Raw genomic sequence first — 19,052 nt, 5'->3', positions numbered from 1 at the left:
AAGGGGAAACTGGATTAGGTGCTCCTAATCTGCATCCCAGTGGGATTGTTAACTCCGAGGTGACTGACAGCAGGGAATGTACAGGGCTGGAGAAAAACCTCAAAAAAAATCCCAAAAACCCCATTTCTTATCAGTGGAGAAACCCCAGATGAAGAAAACCACACTGGCTGTGTGTGATCATTGTTTAAATGATTTTAGTTCCCTGAGGGAACTAAATGATGGAATGATTTTCCTTATGGTAAAATATTTATTTTCTATATAGGTTTAAAGTATTAATTAACATCTGTGTGTTAGCTGGAGTTGTCCCTTTGCTTTAAAGGACTAATTTAACCACTATTTGGGAACTGGGTAAAGAAAATGATGTAAAAATAAGTTTGATGATAGAGCAACAAGTTCCAAAATCAACAGTACTGAGGGAAGGAAGGTTAGATGGGATATTGGGAAGGAATTTTTGGCTGTGAGGGTGTAAGGCCCTGGCACAGGGTGCCCAGAGGAGCTGTGGGTGCCCCTGCATCCCTGGAAGTGTCCAAGGCCAGGCTGGAGCAGGCTGGGACAGTGGGAGGTGTCCCAAGGGGTGGCACTGGATGGGATTTAAAGTCCCTTCCAACCCAAACCATTCTGGAATTCCGGGACTGTTACTCCTTCTGTAGCCAGGGGAACGAAGTGACTGCAGGCTCCCTGTGAGCGTGGCAGTGATTTTATTTTTTATTATTTGCTGGGGGCCCCTCCTGCCCTGCTGAGGGTGCTCAGCCCCTCCCTGTGTGCTCTCTGCAGAAGCTGACCAACGTCCGCATCATGAAGGAGAACATGAGGACTGGCAACCTCCCGGCCAACATGAAGAAAGCCAGAGTCATCCAGATCATCCCCTGTAAGAGCCCAGCTTCTCACCTCCAGAGAGAGGGCCAGAAATCCCTGGCTGGGAGCACACACGGGATCTGTCTGCTGGCAGAGCCCAGCTCAGTTCAGAACAGCTCCCCTTAAAAACTCATCTGGAAAAGAATCAGTGAATTGGGTTTTACTGAGTCACCCTAAAAATCTGATACAGTCAGGGATTTGGGATTAAATAACTCAGCAGTTTCACCTGTTAAACCACTCCTGTTCTGTGTGATTCCATGCAGAGCTCAGTTCAGAACACAGCTCCCCTTACAAACTCATCTGGAAAAAAATCAGTGAATTGGGTTTTACTGAGTCACCCTAAAAATCTGATACAGTCAGGGATTTGGGATTAAATAACTCAGCAGTTTCACCTGTTCTGTGTGATTCCATGCAGAGCTCAGCTCAGTTCAGAACACGGCTCCCCTTACAAACTCATCTGGAAAAAAATCAGTGAATTGGGTTTTACTGAGTCACCCTAAAAATCTGATACAGTCAGGGATTTGGGATTAAATAACTCAGCAGTTTCACCTGTTAAACCACTCCTGTTCTGTGTGATTCCATGCAGAGCTCAGCTCAGTTCAGAACACAGCTCCCCTTACAAACTCATCTGGAAAAGAATCAGTGAATTGGGTTTTACTGAGTCACCCTAAAAATCTGATACAGTCAGGGATTTGGGATTAAATAACTCAGCAGTTTCACCTGTTCTGTGTGATTCCATGCAGAGCTCAGCTCAGTTCAGAACACAGCTCCCCTTACAAACTCATCTGGAAAAAAATCAGTGAATTGGGTTTTACTGAGTCACCCTAAAAATCTGATACAGTCAGGGATTTTGGATTAAATAACTCAGCAGTTTCACCTGTTAAACCACTCCTGTTCTGTGTGATTCCATGCAGAGCTCAGCTCAGTTCAGAACACAGCTCCCCTTACAAACTCATCTGGAAAAAAATCTGTGAACTGGTTTTACTGAGTTACCCTAAAATCTGTTACAATCGGGGATTTTGGATTAAATAACTCACCAGTTTCACCTTTCTGTGTGATTCCATGCAGAGCCCAGCTCAGTTCAGAACACAGCTCCCCTTACAAACTCATCTGGAAAAAAATCAGTGAATTGGGTTTTACTGAGTCACCCTAAAATCTGTTGCAATCAGGGATTTTGGATTAAATAACTCACCTGTTAAACCACCCCTTTTCTGTGTGGTTCTATGCATGGTCTGAGCAGCACTGGAATGTTTGCACCTAAAAATGAACATCTCACAGAAGAGATTGGGTGGGGTTTGTTCTTCCACGTGCAGTTGGCAAAAGCAAGACTGGACTCAAAATTAAGCCTAGACTTTTTTTAAACTGGACTCAAAACTAAACCCAGGCTTTTTTTTTTTTTTTTCCCAGATGATTTTAACAGAGTGATTCTGTCCATGAAAAGAGGGCAGGAGTACACAGATTACATCAATGCTTCCTTCATAGATGTAAGTACACAACATTTTTATGCATTTCCTTTTAAAATCAGAGATTTTGCTGCTGCTGCTAGGTCTTTTTAAAGAGGCACAGTCAGCTTGGCTTGCAGAGAACATGAGCTTTGTTTATGGGAGTTTCCAAATGCATCTCTTATCTGGTGTTTTTAATTTCAGTTGAAATTGTTGCGCAATTTGAACCTTGTTGTTAGATTTATAAACCAAACCTTTTATTAAATTCTGACCAAACAAATCAGCTGCACAATTACAGCCAGTGATTCCATTATCTGGGTCATGTTAACAGGTGTAAATATTTGCTTTTCTGACAAACAGAAAAGTCACTGTTGAGCACTGTGACAGTGTTTGGCAGCCAGGCTTTACTTGAGCAGAGCTGGATGAATTCCAAGCTTTCTTCCCAGTTCCTGTTGGAAGCTGAGCACGGGATTGTGTCTTGATTTTGTTGAAATATGAGAATTAATCATGTCCTTAAGCAGTAAAACCATGTTAGTGACTGAGGGTGGTGGATTCCATACAGATCACACCTGCATGGAAGTAAGGAGAGGCTGGATGTGGCCCTCAGAGCCTTGGGGTTGGGTCACAGGTTGGACTCGATGGTCTCAGAGGTCTTTTCCAACCTCATTGGTTCTGTGAAATGAAGCTGGGCCTCAACACTTGAGGCAGAAGTTCATTCTGGAGAAAGCTGGGAGCTGCTCTTGTGATAATCTTGTGGAATCCGGTCCTGCAGAATCTCGTCATGACTGCAGAAATTCACCTGAGCACCGTGAATCTGGGGGAGATTTTAGAACCACAGAATCGCTGAGGTTGGAAAAGCTCTCTCAGACCATCGAGTCCAACCACCCCCAGCACTGCCAAAGCCCCATGTCCCCAAGTGCCACCTCCACATGGCTTTTAAATCCCTCCAGGGGCACTGCCAACACTTTCTGTGGGGAAATTTCCCCTAATACCCAACTTGCACTTTCCCTGGTGCAGCTTGAGGCCGTTCCCTGGAGGAGAAGCCCCCGTTCCAGCCGGGGTGTCCCCGTGAGCCCCCTCCCTGTCCCTGTCCCCGGGGTGACCCCGCTCTCTTCCCGCAGGGCTATCGGCAGAAGGATTATTTCATTGCCACCCAGGGCCCCCTCCCTCACACGGTGGAGGATTTCTGGAGGATGGTGTGGGAGTGGAAGTGCCACACCATCGTGATGCTCACCGAGGTCCAGGAGAGGGAGCAGGTACGTGGGAAATGGATTTGAAACTCCCAAAGCCTGGCAGAAGGCTTCATTCACACAGTGTGCGAACCTCGAGATAGGAAATGCTGACTTAGAAATGCCATGGAGTAGGACAGGCATTGTTGAGAGAGAAATGGAGCCAGAAACAAATCTCAAAGGCTTGCAAATGAGACTGGAGACTTTGGAGAACTAGAACTGTGAAAGATGCTCTGTAGTGGGAGCCACTGTCATAGTTGAGATGGAGACAATCCAAAGCAGCACGCTCCATTTTCAGAAGGCTTCAAACTGGTTTTATTAAAGCATGCATGCTTTTTATACATTCTTACAAATCTTATAAGTTTACACCTTACTCACTGGTCAGGAAAGACAAGCAAAGTGCTCATTGGAATAGACATTTGCACTTTCTCTTACCCTTTCTTGGTTTCTCTGTCAATGACCTTGGTAGAAAATTCTTTCAGGGGTACACAAGGATCAAACTTCTCTGTGGCTCACAGAAGTCGCTGTAAAACCTCTTCCAGAACCCAAGAGGGGTAATTTTAGATTGGCTTTCAGGCATTTACAGCATGTGGCAAAAGCTGATAGGCCAAGAAACACTTAAATTAGTTGTAATTAGGAAACAGCTTCTGATTGTGGTGGCATGAATGATAACATCTGTATTATCTCACTCTCCACACAAGACTGAAAATGGAATAAAAGTTTTCAAAAGGCCTCTCAGTTGCCCCATGTCTGGGTCAGAAAAGGGCCTGATGTGACCCATGACCCCCCTGCAGCCCCACACTTCCCTTCCCACCTGCAAACCACAAGCATCAATACTGGAGAAACAATTTTTTTTTTTTTGGTCTAAAAATTCCAGCAATCCAGGATTTTTTTTGGCTTTTCCTAAAATGAGCACTTGCTTCACTCTTTGGTGTGAGGCAGCATTGTTGCTTTTTCTGGAATTGCCAGGAAACACAAAAAAAACTGCAGAATATTGTGATTTTTGGGAGCTTCCAGTTTGCATCAAGGGATGCCTGACACAAGACAGAGTTTTGGGATTTGGGAACAAACTTTTGTGTAAATTTTTATCCCATTTGTCCCAGTAAAAGCTCCTGTTGCTCATTCTGAGCCTGTCCTAATTTGATTAAAATATGATAATTAATTCCTTATTTGATTTAAATATGAGAATTAATGTCATTAATTAATTAAAGAGTCTTGTGCTGCAGCTTGAAAATTCCACAAGAGTGTTGTGAAAAGCTTTTTTTTTTTGGTGGTTTTGGGAGGTTTTTAACAACATTACCTTGCTTTCAGGAATTCCATTTATTATGCTACTCTGTTTTAAAGCAATATTTGCTATCTGGGCCTCTTGAGCCCTTTTCATCATGATGGTTTCTATTCAAGAAATATTTTATCACTGTATTCTTAGTGTTTAGAACACACTTATTATGCTGGATGTCACTTCTTATGCCAGAGATTCATGACAACGTAGATAACTGGGGAAAAATAAATCAAGGAATATTTGCAATTCTCTGGATTCTGCAGGAAAAATGCTGCCAGTATTGGCCATCAGAGGGCTCTGTGACTCACGGAGAGATCACGGTGGAGATCAAGAGTGACAGCCTGATGGATGCCTTCAGTGTGAGGGACTTCCTGGTTACATATAATCCGGTAATTCTTCAAAATTCCAGGTTTTGGGTTTTTTTTTTTTTTTTTTTTCCATCAGAAGGCATTTACAAATCTGGTTATGTATCTTAAATTCTGGGATTTCTGTCCAAACTTAAGTGTGGTTAATCAAAAGCTGGCGTTCAGAGGAAGCTTATATGAAATAATTTTGCTTCAAGTCCCTGAAAATTCTGATCAGCAGAACGGATGGTTGCAAAATGGGGGGTGGGTTTTGGGGTTTTTTTAACTGTTTTGTCGTTGCTATTATTCTTAGATTTTTCTGCTATATTCCACATAGGTATCAAAGAAAATTTGATTCAAGATTTTTCTCAAAATTTGAGTTTGGGTTGGAAGGGACCTTAAAACTCATCTCACCCCACCCCCTGCCATGGGCAGGGACACTTCCCATTATCCCACGTTTTTCCAAGCCCTGTCCAGCCTGGCCTTGGGCACTTCCAGTGTATCCTAAGTCCTTCCCAGAGGAAACAGCTGTGCAAACCAAAGGAAAGTTGTAGGGGGAAATTATCAGTGGGTGGGGGATTTAGAAACAGAGCTGCCAGGATAGAATCATGGAATATCACTGGAAATAAAATCACCAAGGCCATGGTATGGACCAGGTTGCAAATACTCTCCTGCAGCAGCACAAAACTGCTGCTGCAGATGTTCCAGGCAGGAGTTGTGTTTCCACCTGGGAGGAACAAGTGGCTGAAGGCTGTTTTCCTGCTGGCAGAGCAACCAGGAGAAGCAGAGCAGGCTGGTCAGGCAGTTCCACTTCCACGGATGGCCGGAGATCGGGATTCCTGCCGAAGGGAAGGGCATGATCGACCTCATTGCAGCTGTGCAGAAGCAGCAGCAGCAGACAGGGAACCACCCCATCACTGTGCACTGCAGGTGAGCCCCCTCTGCACCTCAGCTCGGCTGCTCTGTGCCCCCCGCATTCCTCTTTCGTGGGGATTTTTTGAAGGAATTTTGAATGAGTTAGAGATGGGACCTCTGAGCTTTTTAGATGATGCCATTTATTTTTCTTATCTTCCACACAGGCAGGAAGGGTGAGTTTGACTCACATCTTCTCTGCATGGCTCAGAAGGTCACAAGACCCTTAGTTACAAGACCTTTTTAAGGATTTATTTACCAATAAAATACTGCAAACAAGGATATTTATGTTTTTGACCCAATCCTTATGTGTCAGCTTTCTTAGCCAATCACGGTATGACACACAAACCTACAGTGCTGCATTCTACATACCTCTGTAATTACTTTTATTTTTTCTATATCTTAAACTCTAAACTTTCTTTTACTTGGTTTAACACATCTCTGCTTTAAACTATCAATCCACATTCTTGCTTCCAGCACCTGGGTTTGGAAGTCTTTTCCAAGGTCTCAGATCAAATCCTGTGTTTAATCCTAAACTTTGGCTCACAGGCCCAAAGTTCTGAGAATTCCTTGCATTTTGGATTCCAACTCTTTTCCCATTTTTATCCCAGTTCGTGCCCCCCCCAAAAAAAATGTGTTTTCATTGCAGTGCTGGAGCAGGGAGAACGGGAACCTTCATAGCCCTGAGCAACATCCTGGAACGGGTGAAGGCTGAGGGGCTCCTGGACGTGTTCCAGGCTGTGAAGAGCTTGAGGCTGCAGAGGCCACACATGGTGCAAACACTGGTATGGGATTTACCAGGCCTTTGGAAGGGAGTTCTGTGTGGAAATATCCTTGGGAGAGGAGAATAAAAGGGTTTTTTGCAGGCTGGCATCAATGATGCATGGTGGATGTGTGTGTACAAGGCATAATCAGGGTTTTACAGGGGGTTTTTAGAGCATGTCTGAAAACACAATTTGGTTAAATATTCTCTCTCTTTTAGGAACTTGAGGCAGTGAAATTAAACGTATTTTGAGTGTTGCAGGTGATAAAATATATTAAGTAAATGGCTTTCAGGTTATTTATCAGTTGTTCTTTCTTACCTTAAAATGTCTGGGCATAAATTGGAATCCCAGAATGGTTTGGGTTGGAAGGGACCTTAAAGCTCATCCCATTCCCACCCCTGCCATGGCAGGGACACCTTCCACCATCCCAGGCTGCTCCAAGCCCTGTCCAACCCGGCCTTGGACACTGCCAGGGATGTGGAAATCCTTGGAAATGTCTCTGCCTTGTTTGAAGTCTTTAAGGTTTTCCTTCAAGTCATCTACAACTACTATTTGAAGCTTAGTCCAGATGCTTTTCCCTATTGAGCAAGATAAAAAAGTTTTTTGAGACTTTTCTGAACTTGAAAATACATAAAAATATTGATATTTTTGATTTCCATAGCAGCTTCCATTCAGCAATCTGAAACCTCTTTAGAAACAATTGCCTCAAACCCTTTTTCCAGGGAGATGTTTTCTCCATCCCACCGATAGGAAGAAAGGGGGTGAAGGAATGGAATTGGATTATCCATGCTCGGGCTGAGAGAGGGATGGATGGGATATTGGGAAGGAATTCCTCCCTGGGAGAGTGGGGAGGAGCTGGGATGGAATTCCCAGAGAAGCTGTGGAGTTTCCTTCCACAGCTGCTGAAGGAAAGTGATGCTTTATCAATAATCTAAATTTGGCTTTTCCCACATCCCTCACTGGTTCTGTCGGGCAGATAATCCAGAATGAGAAGAACTGACTTGAAATTAATTCTTAGGCTCTAGAATAAGCATGGTTATCATGTTTTATATTATTTGCTAAAAAAATTCTTCCCTGGCAGGGTGCTGGGCTGGCACAGGGTGCCCAGAGCAGCTGTGGCTGCCCCTGGATCCCTGGCAGTGCCCAAGGCCAGGCTGGAGCACCTGGGACAGTGGGAGGTGTCCCTGCCCATGGCAGGGGTGGCACTGGGTGAATTTAGGCTCCCTCCCAACCCAAACCATCCTGGGATTTTCTGGTTCCCCAATTATCCCTGGACGCTGCTCAGGAGTTTCTGCTGTGAGCAGCTGGGTTTAAATCAAAAGCCAGGCCTAAGAACTGAATCAGTTTAAGAAGCATCTCTGAAAAAGCTCAAGCAATCATTTTAACCCAAGAGCAGGGATCAGCCTGTGTCTGACCAAAGCAAGAGGTTTATTTAAAATAACAGCCAGAAATCAGAGCAGACCAGTCCTCAGCTGCTGGTCCCAGTTAGGACATGTTGAATTGGCCACTGGGATTTGCAGAATTCAGATTTTCTTAGTGTAACCAAAAGCACATTTTGATGTCTTTTCCTTGTTTTCCAGGAACAGTATGAATTCTGCTACAGAGTGGTACAAGATTTCATCGACATCTTTTCAGATTATGCTAATTTCAAATGAGAATTCTGCCTTATTTTTTAATTTGTCTGTATAAATAGTTGTATATTATGTTAATTTATTCCGTGTCACTTGGATTGTTGACTGAACTGTAAATACAACGTTGTGCTGGCTCTAAAAGTTGCATTTGCTGTATAAAGTTGTTTCTTAAATATAAATATCTTCTAAAGCAAAGTATAATGTTCTTATACTGTATAGCACTGTAAGATGGGACAGAAATCTTTATTCTAAATAACAAAAAATTAATTCATGGATTTTTTTTTTCCCTTTGAATTTTACAATTTCCCACTTCTTGAATTTTTTGACAAGTGATTTACAGTTCATCCTAAAAGAAGTGAATTTGGGTGCACATGTTTGAACATGTTTTGTTCACCAGGGAAATATGTTCACCATGAAAATAGATATTTATTTTTCCAGGTTGTTTTAAAGAGCCTCCAGGTTTTGTTGGATTTTGAGTCATACTATCCACAGGAAAAAATCAGTAGAAATACACATTTGAATTTTTGAATTAACAGAACTTTCAAAGCCCTGTTCATTTGGGTTTTTTTCCAAATATTGTCTAAGTCGACTTGGAAAGGCAATAATGTGATTTTTAGAGTATTTTGCATATTTGAAAAGTATATTTTGCAGCACCTGAACTTGTCTACTTGAAGAGAAAGGCCAGAAATGGAGTTAAAAGCATCTCTTCTCTATAAACACCTGCATAACTTCCCACTTCTTTAAAATAAGAGATGAACTCTTATTCCTTGTTTTGACTCAGCAGGATAATGAAGAGGTAAAAATTGGAAAAAATGTTTTATGGACAGTTTAATGCCAGAAACATTGAGTATTGTAGAAGTTCCTTCAGGTCCTTACCTTCCCAGAAATGTTATCAAAAAAGGACTTTCTTTAGGGGGTTTAGGGTTGTGTACAGAGATATATTTTTATTGAAAGTACTACTGAGAATAAAATTGGTGACAGAAAATGTAAAAGTTTTTATTACTGCCCTGACCAGGGGCTGGGAAATCCCCAAAATCACAGGGGATTGTTGAATAATTCCCAAATTTACCTTTCCCACTCTTCCAAAAGCATCTCTGACTTAATGAGCACAAAGGGGTGAATCTGTAATTAATTAAATAACAAATATGCAACATTTCTGTCTCGTCCAGCCAGGCTTTGGCCTTATTTCAAACAAGCAGCTTGAACTGAGCTTTTCCCTGCTGTTCTTGCACTATTTTATCCCGTTCCAATGGAATCTCATTGCACCTTGGAGCAATGCAAGGGGATGGGAAGGTGCCCCTCGGTCTCCTTCCATTCCAGCCTGGCTGGAAAAGGTTTGGGATGGGAATTCCTGAGCCCCCAACCCCCAGAGTGCCATTGGCTGTCCTTGTCTTCCCATGGCTGCACTCCTGTATTTATTTGTACAGTACATGATGCACTTCAAAAACGAGATTGTTTAAAGATTAAACCTCGCTCGGGAGTCTCTATGAGAAGAAACGCTCGAGCCACAGGGTTGGGTACTGGAAGTGGAGCTGAGGAAGGGCATGTTCCTGAAATTCCATCCAAATGCAAAGAGCCAGGATAAATTCGGCCTGGAATCATTTATACAGTGGGGTTCAGTCTGATTTATAGCACAGACTCCCAGAGGCTGGAGGATAATGCAGAGGAATTCCCATTTTCTGATCCTGATGCCAGGATCTTTCTGACCATTTAGCCCCCATTTGAATAATAATTTGTCAGAATTTTGGGTCCCTGAGGTAAAAACTTGGGGGTGAGTTGTCCGTGAAGTCAATCTCAGTGCAGGGAGACTCCAAAAGGTTGGAAAATAACGCAAAGGAATTCCCATTTTCTGATCCTGATGTCAGGATCTTTCCAATCATTTAGCCAGCATTTGAATAATAATAATTTGTCTGTTAGGCAGATTCTGTGGGTCCCTGAGGGAAAAAGTGGGGTTGAATTGTCTCATGAGGTCAATCTCAGTGCAGGGAGACTCCAAAAAATTGGAAAATAATGCAAAGGAATTCCCATGGTATGATCCTGATGTCAGGATCTTTCCAACCATTTAGGGGGCATTATAATAATAATAATAATAATAATAATTTGTCTGTTGGGCAGATCTGTGGGTCCCTGTGGTAAAAACTGGGGTTGTCTCCTGAAGTCAGTCTCAGCGCAGGGAGACTCCAAAAGGTTGGAAAATAAAGGAATTCCCATGTTATGATCCTGATGTCAGGATCTTTCTGACCCTTCGGCCAGCATTTGAACAATAAGAATTTATTTGTGTGTTGGGCAGACTTTGGGGCCCCTGAGGTAAAACCTCGGGTTGAGTTGGCCACGAGGCCGATCTCAGTGCAGCAGTGGTGGGGTGTGGGGGTCCCCCAGCCCCCCAGGAGCTGCCCACGGGGTTCCCAAAGGCCTCCTTCCAGCCAGGAGCAGGATGGAGTTCAGCTGGAACACCAAATCCTCGGTGGGTACTCGGATTTTAGTTGATAACCAGACTGAGAGATGGAGGCAGGGAAGAGAAATGCCTAGAATAGAATTCAGAACTCCCAGCCGTAGCTCCGTGAAGGTTTTTGTGGAATTTGAAGAGCTCCCTTGGCAGTCGCCGTGTGCTCGATGGCTGGAGCTCTGGGGAGTGTCTTGGTGGACTGGAATTTTCCTTTGAATCTCCGTCCGTTGCATGGAATTCCTTTAAAAGGCCAAATAGTTGGATTGGAAGTGTCCTTCTGATCCGTCTGTGGTTTTGGTCACTGTGTGACTTGGACTGTTCGTGTGTTCAGAAGGTCCCAGCTCAGCTCAGCACTGAAGCGTTCGCTTCCCAGCGTCCTCACCCCACAATCCATGAACGCCATGGACTCCCCGGAGCAATCCCTCAATAGTGCTTGGCTGACTTGGGCCTTAATGGAGAATGCATACTGTAATTAGCAGTGTTTTTTAGGCTATTTTTATGTATTTTTTTAACTTTTAAAATGAGCCTGTCCACCTCGTGTTCAGTCTTTCGAAATATTTGCGTTTCCCTCGTCCCATTTTTCATGTAAAGTTACTGGAACTTTTCTGTATAACCAAAATGTATTTAATTTGTCAAATCTTTATAATATATGTATGTATTATACAGTTTCAGCTCTTATTATTTTCTTTTATGTTTCTAATTTGATCTTGCTGTGTTTTTAATGCCAGTGAATGTGGCTGAATTATTTGTATATGCAAATTGCAAGATCTAATACATTCTGATGCAAGAACAAAGCTTCTTTTTTATTCTCCACCTGCTTTATTTCCTTTAAATCTTTTAATTTCATTCCTGTGTTGTATGTTCATTTGAATTAAGCATTCTAAAAGAGTTGAAATCCATTATCTAGGTAAGTAATTTTTCAGTGCTTATCTGAAATTCTGATTTATTTGGGGACTGAACATTGTGCATATAAAGGGTGTAGAAGCTCACGGAAGCAGTTGGAATCCAGGTCTTCCCAAACTGTCTGGATAAGTAAGATCTGATGAAATAAATATAGTAAAATTAAGTAAATACAATTAAGTAAAAATAAGTAAAATGTAAATAAAGTAAAAGTAAATAAAAGTAAGTAAATATTTAAAAAATAAGTTAAATAATCCTTTGGTAAACTGTGGTGTGATACCAAGATAAAAATAGGATCTAAACTTCCAGCTGTGTCACCAATCATGAACTGAAAGTTCAGGCTAATTAACAGCAATTTCTTAATTCATTTTGACAAGTTTTGCATTGGACATCTTGCTAAAACTAACCCAGAAGGCCCCGCTGTTGTGACAAGGGGGGGAGGTTTGTGTAAAGCAGGAGTAACTGCTCAGGGGTTCCGTGCCAATGTCAAATCAAATAGGATTTCATGATTTCTGTTTGACCCTTTTCTGTTTCCCCCGGCCCACCCCACAGCTCCCGTTTGGGAGATGTCTCTTCAGGGTAGGTAATTTTAGGAATTTTTTTTTTTTTTCCATGGTTCTTGGGAAGAACTTTTCTGCATGTCCTTCCTGGGCATTGTTCTATCATTGGCAGAATGAGAGGAAATGGCCTCAAATTGTGCCAGGGGAGGTTTGGAAATTAAAATTTCTTCCTGGAAAGGGTTTTACAGTGTTGGAAAAATACCTGGGGCAGTGGTGGAGCGCCCATCCTTGGAAGTGTTCAAAAAGTGTGTGGATGTGGCACGGAGGACATGGGTTAGTGGTGAACTGGTTGGTTGGATTTGATGATCTTTTCCAAACTTAACAAATCTGATTCTAATTTGCCATTGCATGTAAAAGCTGTTAATTTTTTTTAATCATTCCAGAGGAGTTGATAAAATATTTGGTGTGAGTGGGTGATGTACTTTCATGCAGCTTGTGTGACCACTGGGAGGGAACTGTGTGTGAGCACAGGCAGGTGCCTTGGTGTGGTCTCAGAAAACAGAAGAATCTCAAATATTTATCAGTTATTAATTAATATTGTTGGTTAATTTCAATAAATAGTGATAATTGTAATTGTTAATGACACAGCAAACATGGATATTTCTGTACTCTGGTGGTGATACAGTTGGTTTTTTCCTTTTAGGGTTTTTTCCTTTTTTACTTTTAAACATTACAAAAAATATACCATAAAGACCTTCTGGTTCCTTATCTGGTTCTGTTTTTAGAAACTCAGCTTTTAGAAAAAAAAATACACTTTAATTGTAACTGTCCATGAAATGCATTTATTTTAATAGGATATTTAAACAGGATAAAGTAAGGCAGATCAGAGAGGTGTTTGCTCTGCACAAATGTCAAGCTCTGTTTTGCCTGATGCAGAAATTGTTGAATTGAGAATTTTCCGGGCCAATGAACTTCCCGGCGAGTGTTCTTCATCTGAGGAATTAAAGGATTAGGATGTAATTTAGATCTTTTGGTGAGAGCTTCCTTCTAATGACTTTTATCCATTTTCTGTGCTGCTTTGCACAGAGGAGGGGAATTACTCAGTCATTAATCGAGTTGACACCTTGCCAAGGAAGTTCTTTGTGCAAAGAATCCTTTTCACCTGTTTCCATTGCATGAGAAACAACTCCAGCGTTTTCCTGAATTTTCCTGAACTCCAACTGTCCATAAACACGGAACAGAAGATCCAGACTGGGAGTTCTCACCAAATGGGTGGACAAAAAGCAAGGAAAACTCTCCCAGCTGGGAAGAGCTTGAGGAGGAATTATTGAGTGTGGGATTTTCTAGTTGGGGTTTTTATAGAAATTTGTCCTTCCAAACCTGAAGGGAACCTATGGGAAAGATGGAGAGGGAATGTTTATGAGAGCATGGAGTGCCAGAGAAAGATGGGATATTGGGAAGGAATTTTTGGCTGGAATCCCTGGCAGTGCCCAAGGCCAGGTTGGACACTGGGGCTTGGAGCAGCCTGGGACAGTGGAAGGTGGATCTGGATGAGCTTTCAGTCCCATCCAACCCAAACCATTCCATGATTTTATGATTCATGTGGTGGCCTATGGATGGAGCAGAGGCTGTTTCCAAGGAAGCAGCCCATGGAATTGCTCTCCAACCTTGTTTGTAAGTGTGCATGGAAATTATGGAACTCTGGAATTTCACAGAGGTTGAGTTAATTTCATGGAAATTACAGAACTCCAGAATTTCAGTGGTTGAGTTAATTTCATGGAAATTACAGAACTCCAGAATTTCAGTGGTTGAGTTAATTTCATGGAAATTACGGAACTCCAGAATTTCAGTGGTTGAGTTAATTTCATGGAAATGACGGAACTCCAGAATTTCAGTGGTTGAGTTAATTTCATGGAAATGACGGAACTCCAGAATTTCAGTGGTTGAGTTAATTTCATGGAAATGACGGAACTCCAGAATTTCAGTGGTTGAGTTAATTTCATGGAAATTACGGAACTCCAGAATTTCAGTGGTTGAGTTAATTTCATGGAAATTATGGAACTCCAGAATTTCAGTGGTTGAGTTAATTTCATGGAAATTATGGAACTCCAGAATTTCAGTGGTTGAGTTAATTTCATGGAAATGATGGAACTCCAGAATTTCAGTGGTTGAGTTAATTTCATGGAAATGACAGAACTCCAGAATTTCAGCAGTTGAGTTAATTTCATGGAAATTACGGAACTCCAGAATTTCAGTGGTTGAGTAATTTCATGGAAATTATGGAACTCCAGAATTTCAGCGGTTGAGTTAATTTGCTGAATCCAGGGGAATCTCACCCAGTCCCAATGAAATGTACAAATTTCTAATCAGTGTGCAAAAGGACTGCCTGGGAGATGCAAGATCCCTCTTAGGGGATTTTAACCTTTGGGGTTAAAGTGATCTGCTGAAGTTGATGGCAACATTTCCTGGGTTAAGGATTTCATTCCCAGATCGGGCACGAGGTGGGATTGTTGGGGCCAGGAGTTGGATTCCATCATCCTTGGGGGTGGTTTTGTCATCTTTTGGAAGTGGCAAGTCTGTCACACAGACCTAGAACACAGTGCAAAGTTTTAATTTGCGTTTTAAACCTGACATATTTCACCGGGACTGTTGGGATCTGAAATGCAGGGAACTCTCACAACTCTGGGCCTGTAAGCCAAAGCTTAGAATTGAACACAGGATCTGATCTGAGAGCTTGGAAAAGGCTTCCAGACTTCAGTGCTAGAAGGGAGAATGTGGATTTATAGTTTAAAGCAGAGATGAGTTAAACCAAGTAAAAGAAAGTTTAGAGTTTAAGATATAGAAAAAATAAAAGTAGCTACAAAAGTAAAGATTAAAGTGCAGTGCTATATTTGTGTGTCATAATAACTAAAAAAAGTTACACTGTAACATGAATCCATAAACAAAAATATTTAAAAATTAAGTCAAAACCATAAAAATCCTTGTTAACTGTGTTTTATTAGTCAATAACTCTTTAAAAGGTTTTATAACTAAGAGTCTAATAACCTTCTAAACAGTACCATAACAATATAAACCAAAGTCACCCTTCCTACCTGTATAAAAAAGAAGGAAAATAAACCACATCATCTAAAAAAACTCAAAAGTCCCATCTCAAACTTACTCAAAACTCCTTCAAAAATCCCCATAAGGGACATTGTGTCTTTTGCTTCCCAGTCATCTTCCCTGGCTTTGAAGGACAATTGGAAAACTCCTTTTCCAGATTAATTTGGATTACTTGAAATACAGATTTGACATAAAAATATCAGTGAGTCCATCATATTAAAAAGGTTTTCTCTTAGTTTATTTTCTCTCATTTAATTTAAGGTAAATTAATTATTTCAAAATATTCCATAAAATTTAGGAACATCCCATTTGTTCATAAATTTATGCAGATTCCTCCCACATAAAATTCTTTGTCAAAATCAGGTTTTGTGCATGAATACCAGCACTCCTGGGTAACTAATGAAAAATTATTTATTATTTAGTAAGTTATTTAGTAAAAATTATTATTTTAGTAACAATATTAATAAAATATTATTATTTAGTAAAAAAATCCTGCGTGCAATAATGTATCAGTGAAATAAACTATGATTTTTAGAGAGAAATTTGTTGCAAAACTTGAAATTTTCAGGGTTATTTATATGGCTTCTCATCCCTGGACTTGGCTTTACACAGTGTGAATAGCCTGAATATTTATTTATTTTATGCCTTATAAAAGCCCTAATTTAGGAAAAGCTTTCTCCAGAATTTGTGCTTTTTCAAGTAAAAACACTGATGGTAAAGTCTGTGAAAAACCAGCTTCATTCAGTGCCTCCAAACCACCTGTTGGACACTTGAATAAATAACTCTGTATGAGGATCCTCATGTGATAAATTAAAATGCTGATTTTTTAATTCTTTATCAGGGAGCTTCAAGCACTGACTTTATTTTTTCTCCTCATTTTTAACAGTTGACAGTTTTACTTCATGGTGGGTTCAGGTGTATTTGTCTAAATTTAATGTTCCCAAATTAACCTACCAGCAAATTTAAACCTTGAAGAAAATGTCTTTTTTTCTGTTGTTTTTTTTTCCCTCCTGTAAATCTACTTTGGCAAATATTTGTACAGATGCTGCTCTTGGAGACATTGAAAACCTTCGTAATAATTTGTGTTTTCCTCTAAATATTGCACATCAGAAAAGCTGGGGCACCACTGTAAATCATGCCAGAAAATACAATTATTGCCACAGTGCAGGTGTATTTATTTATTTGTGCTGCTTGATCACATGTGGGCTGGCAGAGACTGCAATAAATTCAATTTCTACGAGTTTTTCTGCTATCAATTGTTTGTTTTAGATACATCATTCAGGACCCACAGGAAGGATTTTTTAATGCCTGTTAATTGGCAGTGATACCCAATTAGATACCAAACAGAATCCTGATTTTGGTATGGTTTACATCTAAATTAAAGATTGTCCAGTAGCACACAGCTATTGTAAAATAATAATAATAATAATAATAATAATAATAATAATATGAACTAAACTAAATCTGAACTAACAAAGCTTACAAAATAGACTTCAAATTCATTTATTTGAAAAAAATAACATTTAAAAAGCTGCTTACATCTAACTGTATCCCATCTAAAGTCATCACAGCACATGAAATAGTCTTTGAGGCAAGCTAGATAATAAAATAGGAGCAAAATCAAAAGTTCTGCTTTGTAAAAGACGTGAATAGTAGAATTTTATCCCCTGAAGCACAAAAGGCTGGATGACCTTGTCCTGTATCCCCTTCCCAAGCATCAAACTTGGAAAGAATGTCACATTTCAGATCCCAGTAATGTGGTGGTGTTGTTATTATTATTAATATTTTTATTTTTTTCTTCTGCCTTCAATCACAGAACAGCACAGTGTTCATGTTAATTCTTGGCCTCACAGATCCTCACATTCCAGTCTCAGTAAGGAATTCCTGTTCGGGAGCAGAGATGGGGATCAGCTTTATATCTAAATGAAGGTAACTAATTGGCTGATTAAAATGGATTCAAAATATTAATTTAACTTTTACTCCCTCCCTTTATTTTTCTCCCCCTTACTGTTGTGGTTAATAGCATTTTTGTGGCTAGTAGTATTTTAATCTGTTTAAACACAGATGCTGAAATCACTTCGTAAAGCCTAAGTGAAGCTGAATTGATAGAAAGTGAATCTGGGTACGTTCTGCTGATCTGAGGAGGTGCAAATTTGGGACCACTGAGCTTCCTGCAAGTCCCCATCCCTCAGAGAGGGGCTCAGTCAGGCTGGGCAGGCTCAGGTTTGGGAACAGGTTCAGGTTTAGGTTCAGGTTTGGGAACAGGTTCAGGTTTGGGTTCAGGTACAGGTTCAGGTTTGGGAACAGGTTCAGGTTTAGGTTCAGGTTTGGGAACAGGTTTAGGTTCAGGTTTGGGAACAGGTTCAGGTTTAGGTTCAGGTATAGGTTCAGATACAGATCTAGATAAGGGTTCAGGTGCAGATTCAGGTACAGGTTCAGGTATGGACAAAGGTTCAGGTTTAGGTTCAGGTTTGGGAACAGGTTGAGGTTCAGATACAGATCTAGATAAAGGTCCAGGTATGGACAAAGGTTCAGGTACAGGTTTAGGTTCTGGTACAGGTTCAGATACAGATTCAGGTACAGTTTCAGGTATGGACAAAGGTTCAGGTTCAGATCCAGGTATGAGCACAGGTACTGTTATGGGTACAGATCCAGGTACAGGTGTAGGTACAGGTTCATGTACAGATTGAGGCACAGGTACAGCACAGGTTCATGTACTGGTTCATGAACCGCTACAGGCTGGGATTCAGATACAGGTTCAAATTCAGGTACAGGTTCAGACTCAGGTGTGGTCAGAGGTACAGGTTCAGGTAGAAGTTCATGTACGGATACAAGCAGAGGTACAAGCACAGGCTTGGTCACTGCTACAGGTTCAGGAAAACGTTCAGGTTGGGGCACAGATACAGGTTCAGGTACAGCTCCAGGCACAGGTACAAGCACAGGTTCAGGATGGGCCACAGGTACAAGCACAGGTTCAGGATGGGCCACAGGTACAAGCACAGGTTCAGGACAGGGCACAGATACAGCTTCAGGCCCAGGTACAAGCACAGGTGCAGTGACAGGTACAGAGCCAGGCACAGGTACAGCTCCAGGCCCAGGTACACGCAGGGCTGCGGTGACAGGTACAGCTCCAGGCCCGGTACAAGCAGGGCTGCGCTGACAGGTACAGCTCCAGGCCCGGTACAAGCAGGGCTGCGGTGACAGCTCCGTGTCCCGCCGTGAGGGACCGGCCGCTCCCGCCGCGGCTCCCGGGCAGCGCCTGAGGCGCGAGCGGCTCCGCGGGGCGGCGCCTCCGTTTGAACTCAAACCGCCCTCGCCGCTCCCCATTGGCTCCGCTGCGCGTCGCGCGCCGCCCCCTCCGCCAATCAGAGGCCGCCGCGCTCCTTTTCGAATTCTCAACGGTCAGCGCGCTGCGTTCGTTTCTGCTTCCGCCGGTGCGGCCCCGGGGTAAAGCTAAAAGAGTCCCTCTGCCCCGTGCCGCCTGTCGCGGCCCCGCGGGCTCGGTGCTGGCCCGCCGCGCGGCTGCTGCCGGCAGGCGCGGGCGGTGGCGGCGCCTCCCGGTCCGTCCGTCTGTCTGCGCGGTTCCCGGGGGCTCCGTTGTGGTGCCTGGCGGAGAGATACACCGGGGCGGAAGGTGGGGGGCGCAGT

The 19,052-nt window shown here is 42.1% G+C and overlaps 1 protein-coding gene across 2 annotated transcripts in view; it reads left to right on the top strand.

The window, feature by feature from the left end:
• The window catches only part of PTPRE (protein tyrosine phosphatase receptor type E), a 97,270-nt gene extending 87,605 nt beyond the window's left edge, over window positions 1–9,665 (top strand). For both annotated transcript variants that reach the window (XM_053949196.1, XM_053949197.1), the window contains exons 14-20: window positions 775–868; window positions 2,263–2,339; window positions 3,419–3,553; window positions 5,069–5,194; window positions 5,919–6,079; window positions 6,711–6,846; window positions 8,406–9,665. In XM_053949196.1, coding sequence (XP_053805171.1) covers window positions 775–868; window positions 2,263–2,339; window positions 3,419–3,553; window positions 5,069–5,194; window positions 5,919–6,079; window positions 6,711–6,846; window positions 8,406–8,480 — 804 coding nt within the window. In that variant the 3' untranslated portion in view covers window positions 8,481–9,665. The remainder of the gene's footprint in view (window positions 1–774; window positions 869–2,262; window positions 2,340–3,418; window positions 3,554–5,068; window positions 5,195–5,918; window positions 6,080–6,710; window positions 6,847–8,405) is intronic.
• Window positions 9,666–19,052: the final 9,387 nt, after the last annotated feature.

This window comes from Vidua chalybeata, chromosome 8, assembly GCF_026979565.1.
Source record: "Vidua chalybeata isolate OUT-0048 chromosome 8, bVidCha1 merged haplotype, whole genome shotgun sequence".
Lineage (NCBI taxonomy): Eukaryota > Metazoa > Chordata > Aves > Passeriformes > Viduidae > Vidua > Vidua chalybeata.
The sequence above is the reverse complement of the archived record's forward strand: the minus strand, read 5'-3'. Positions and strand labels throughout refer to the sequence as shown.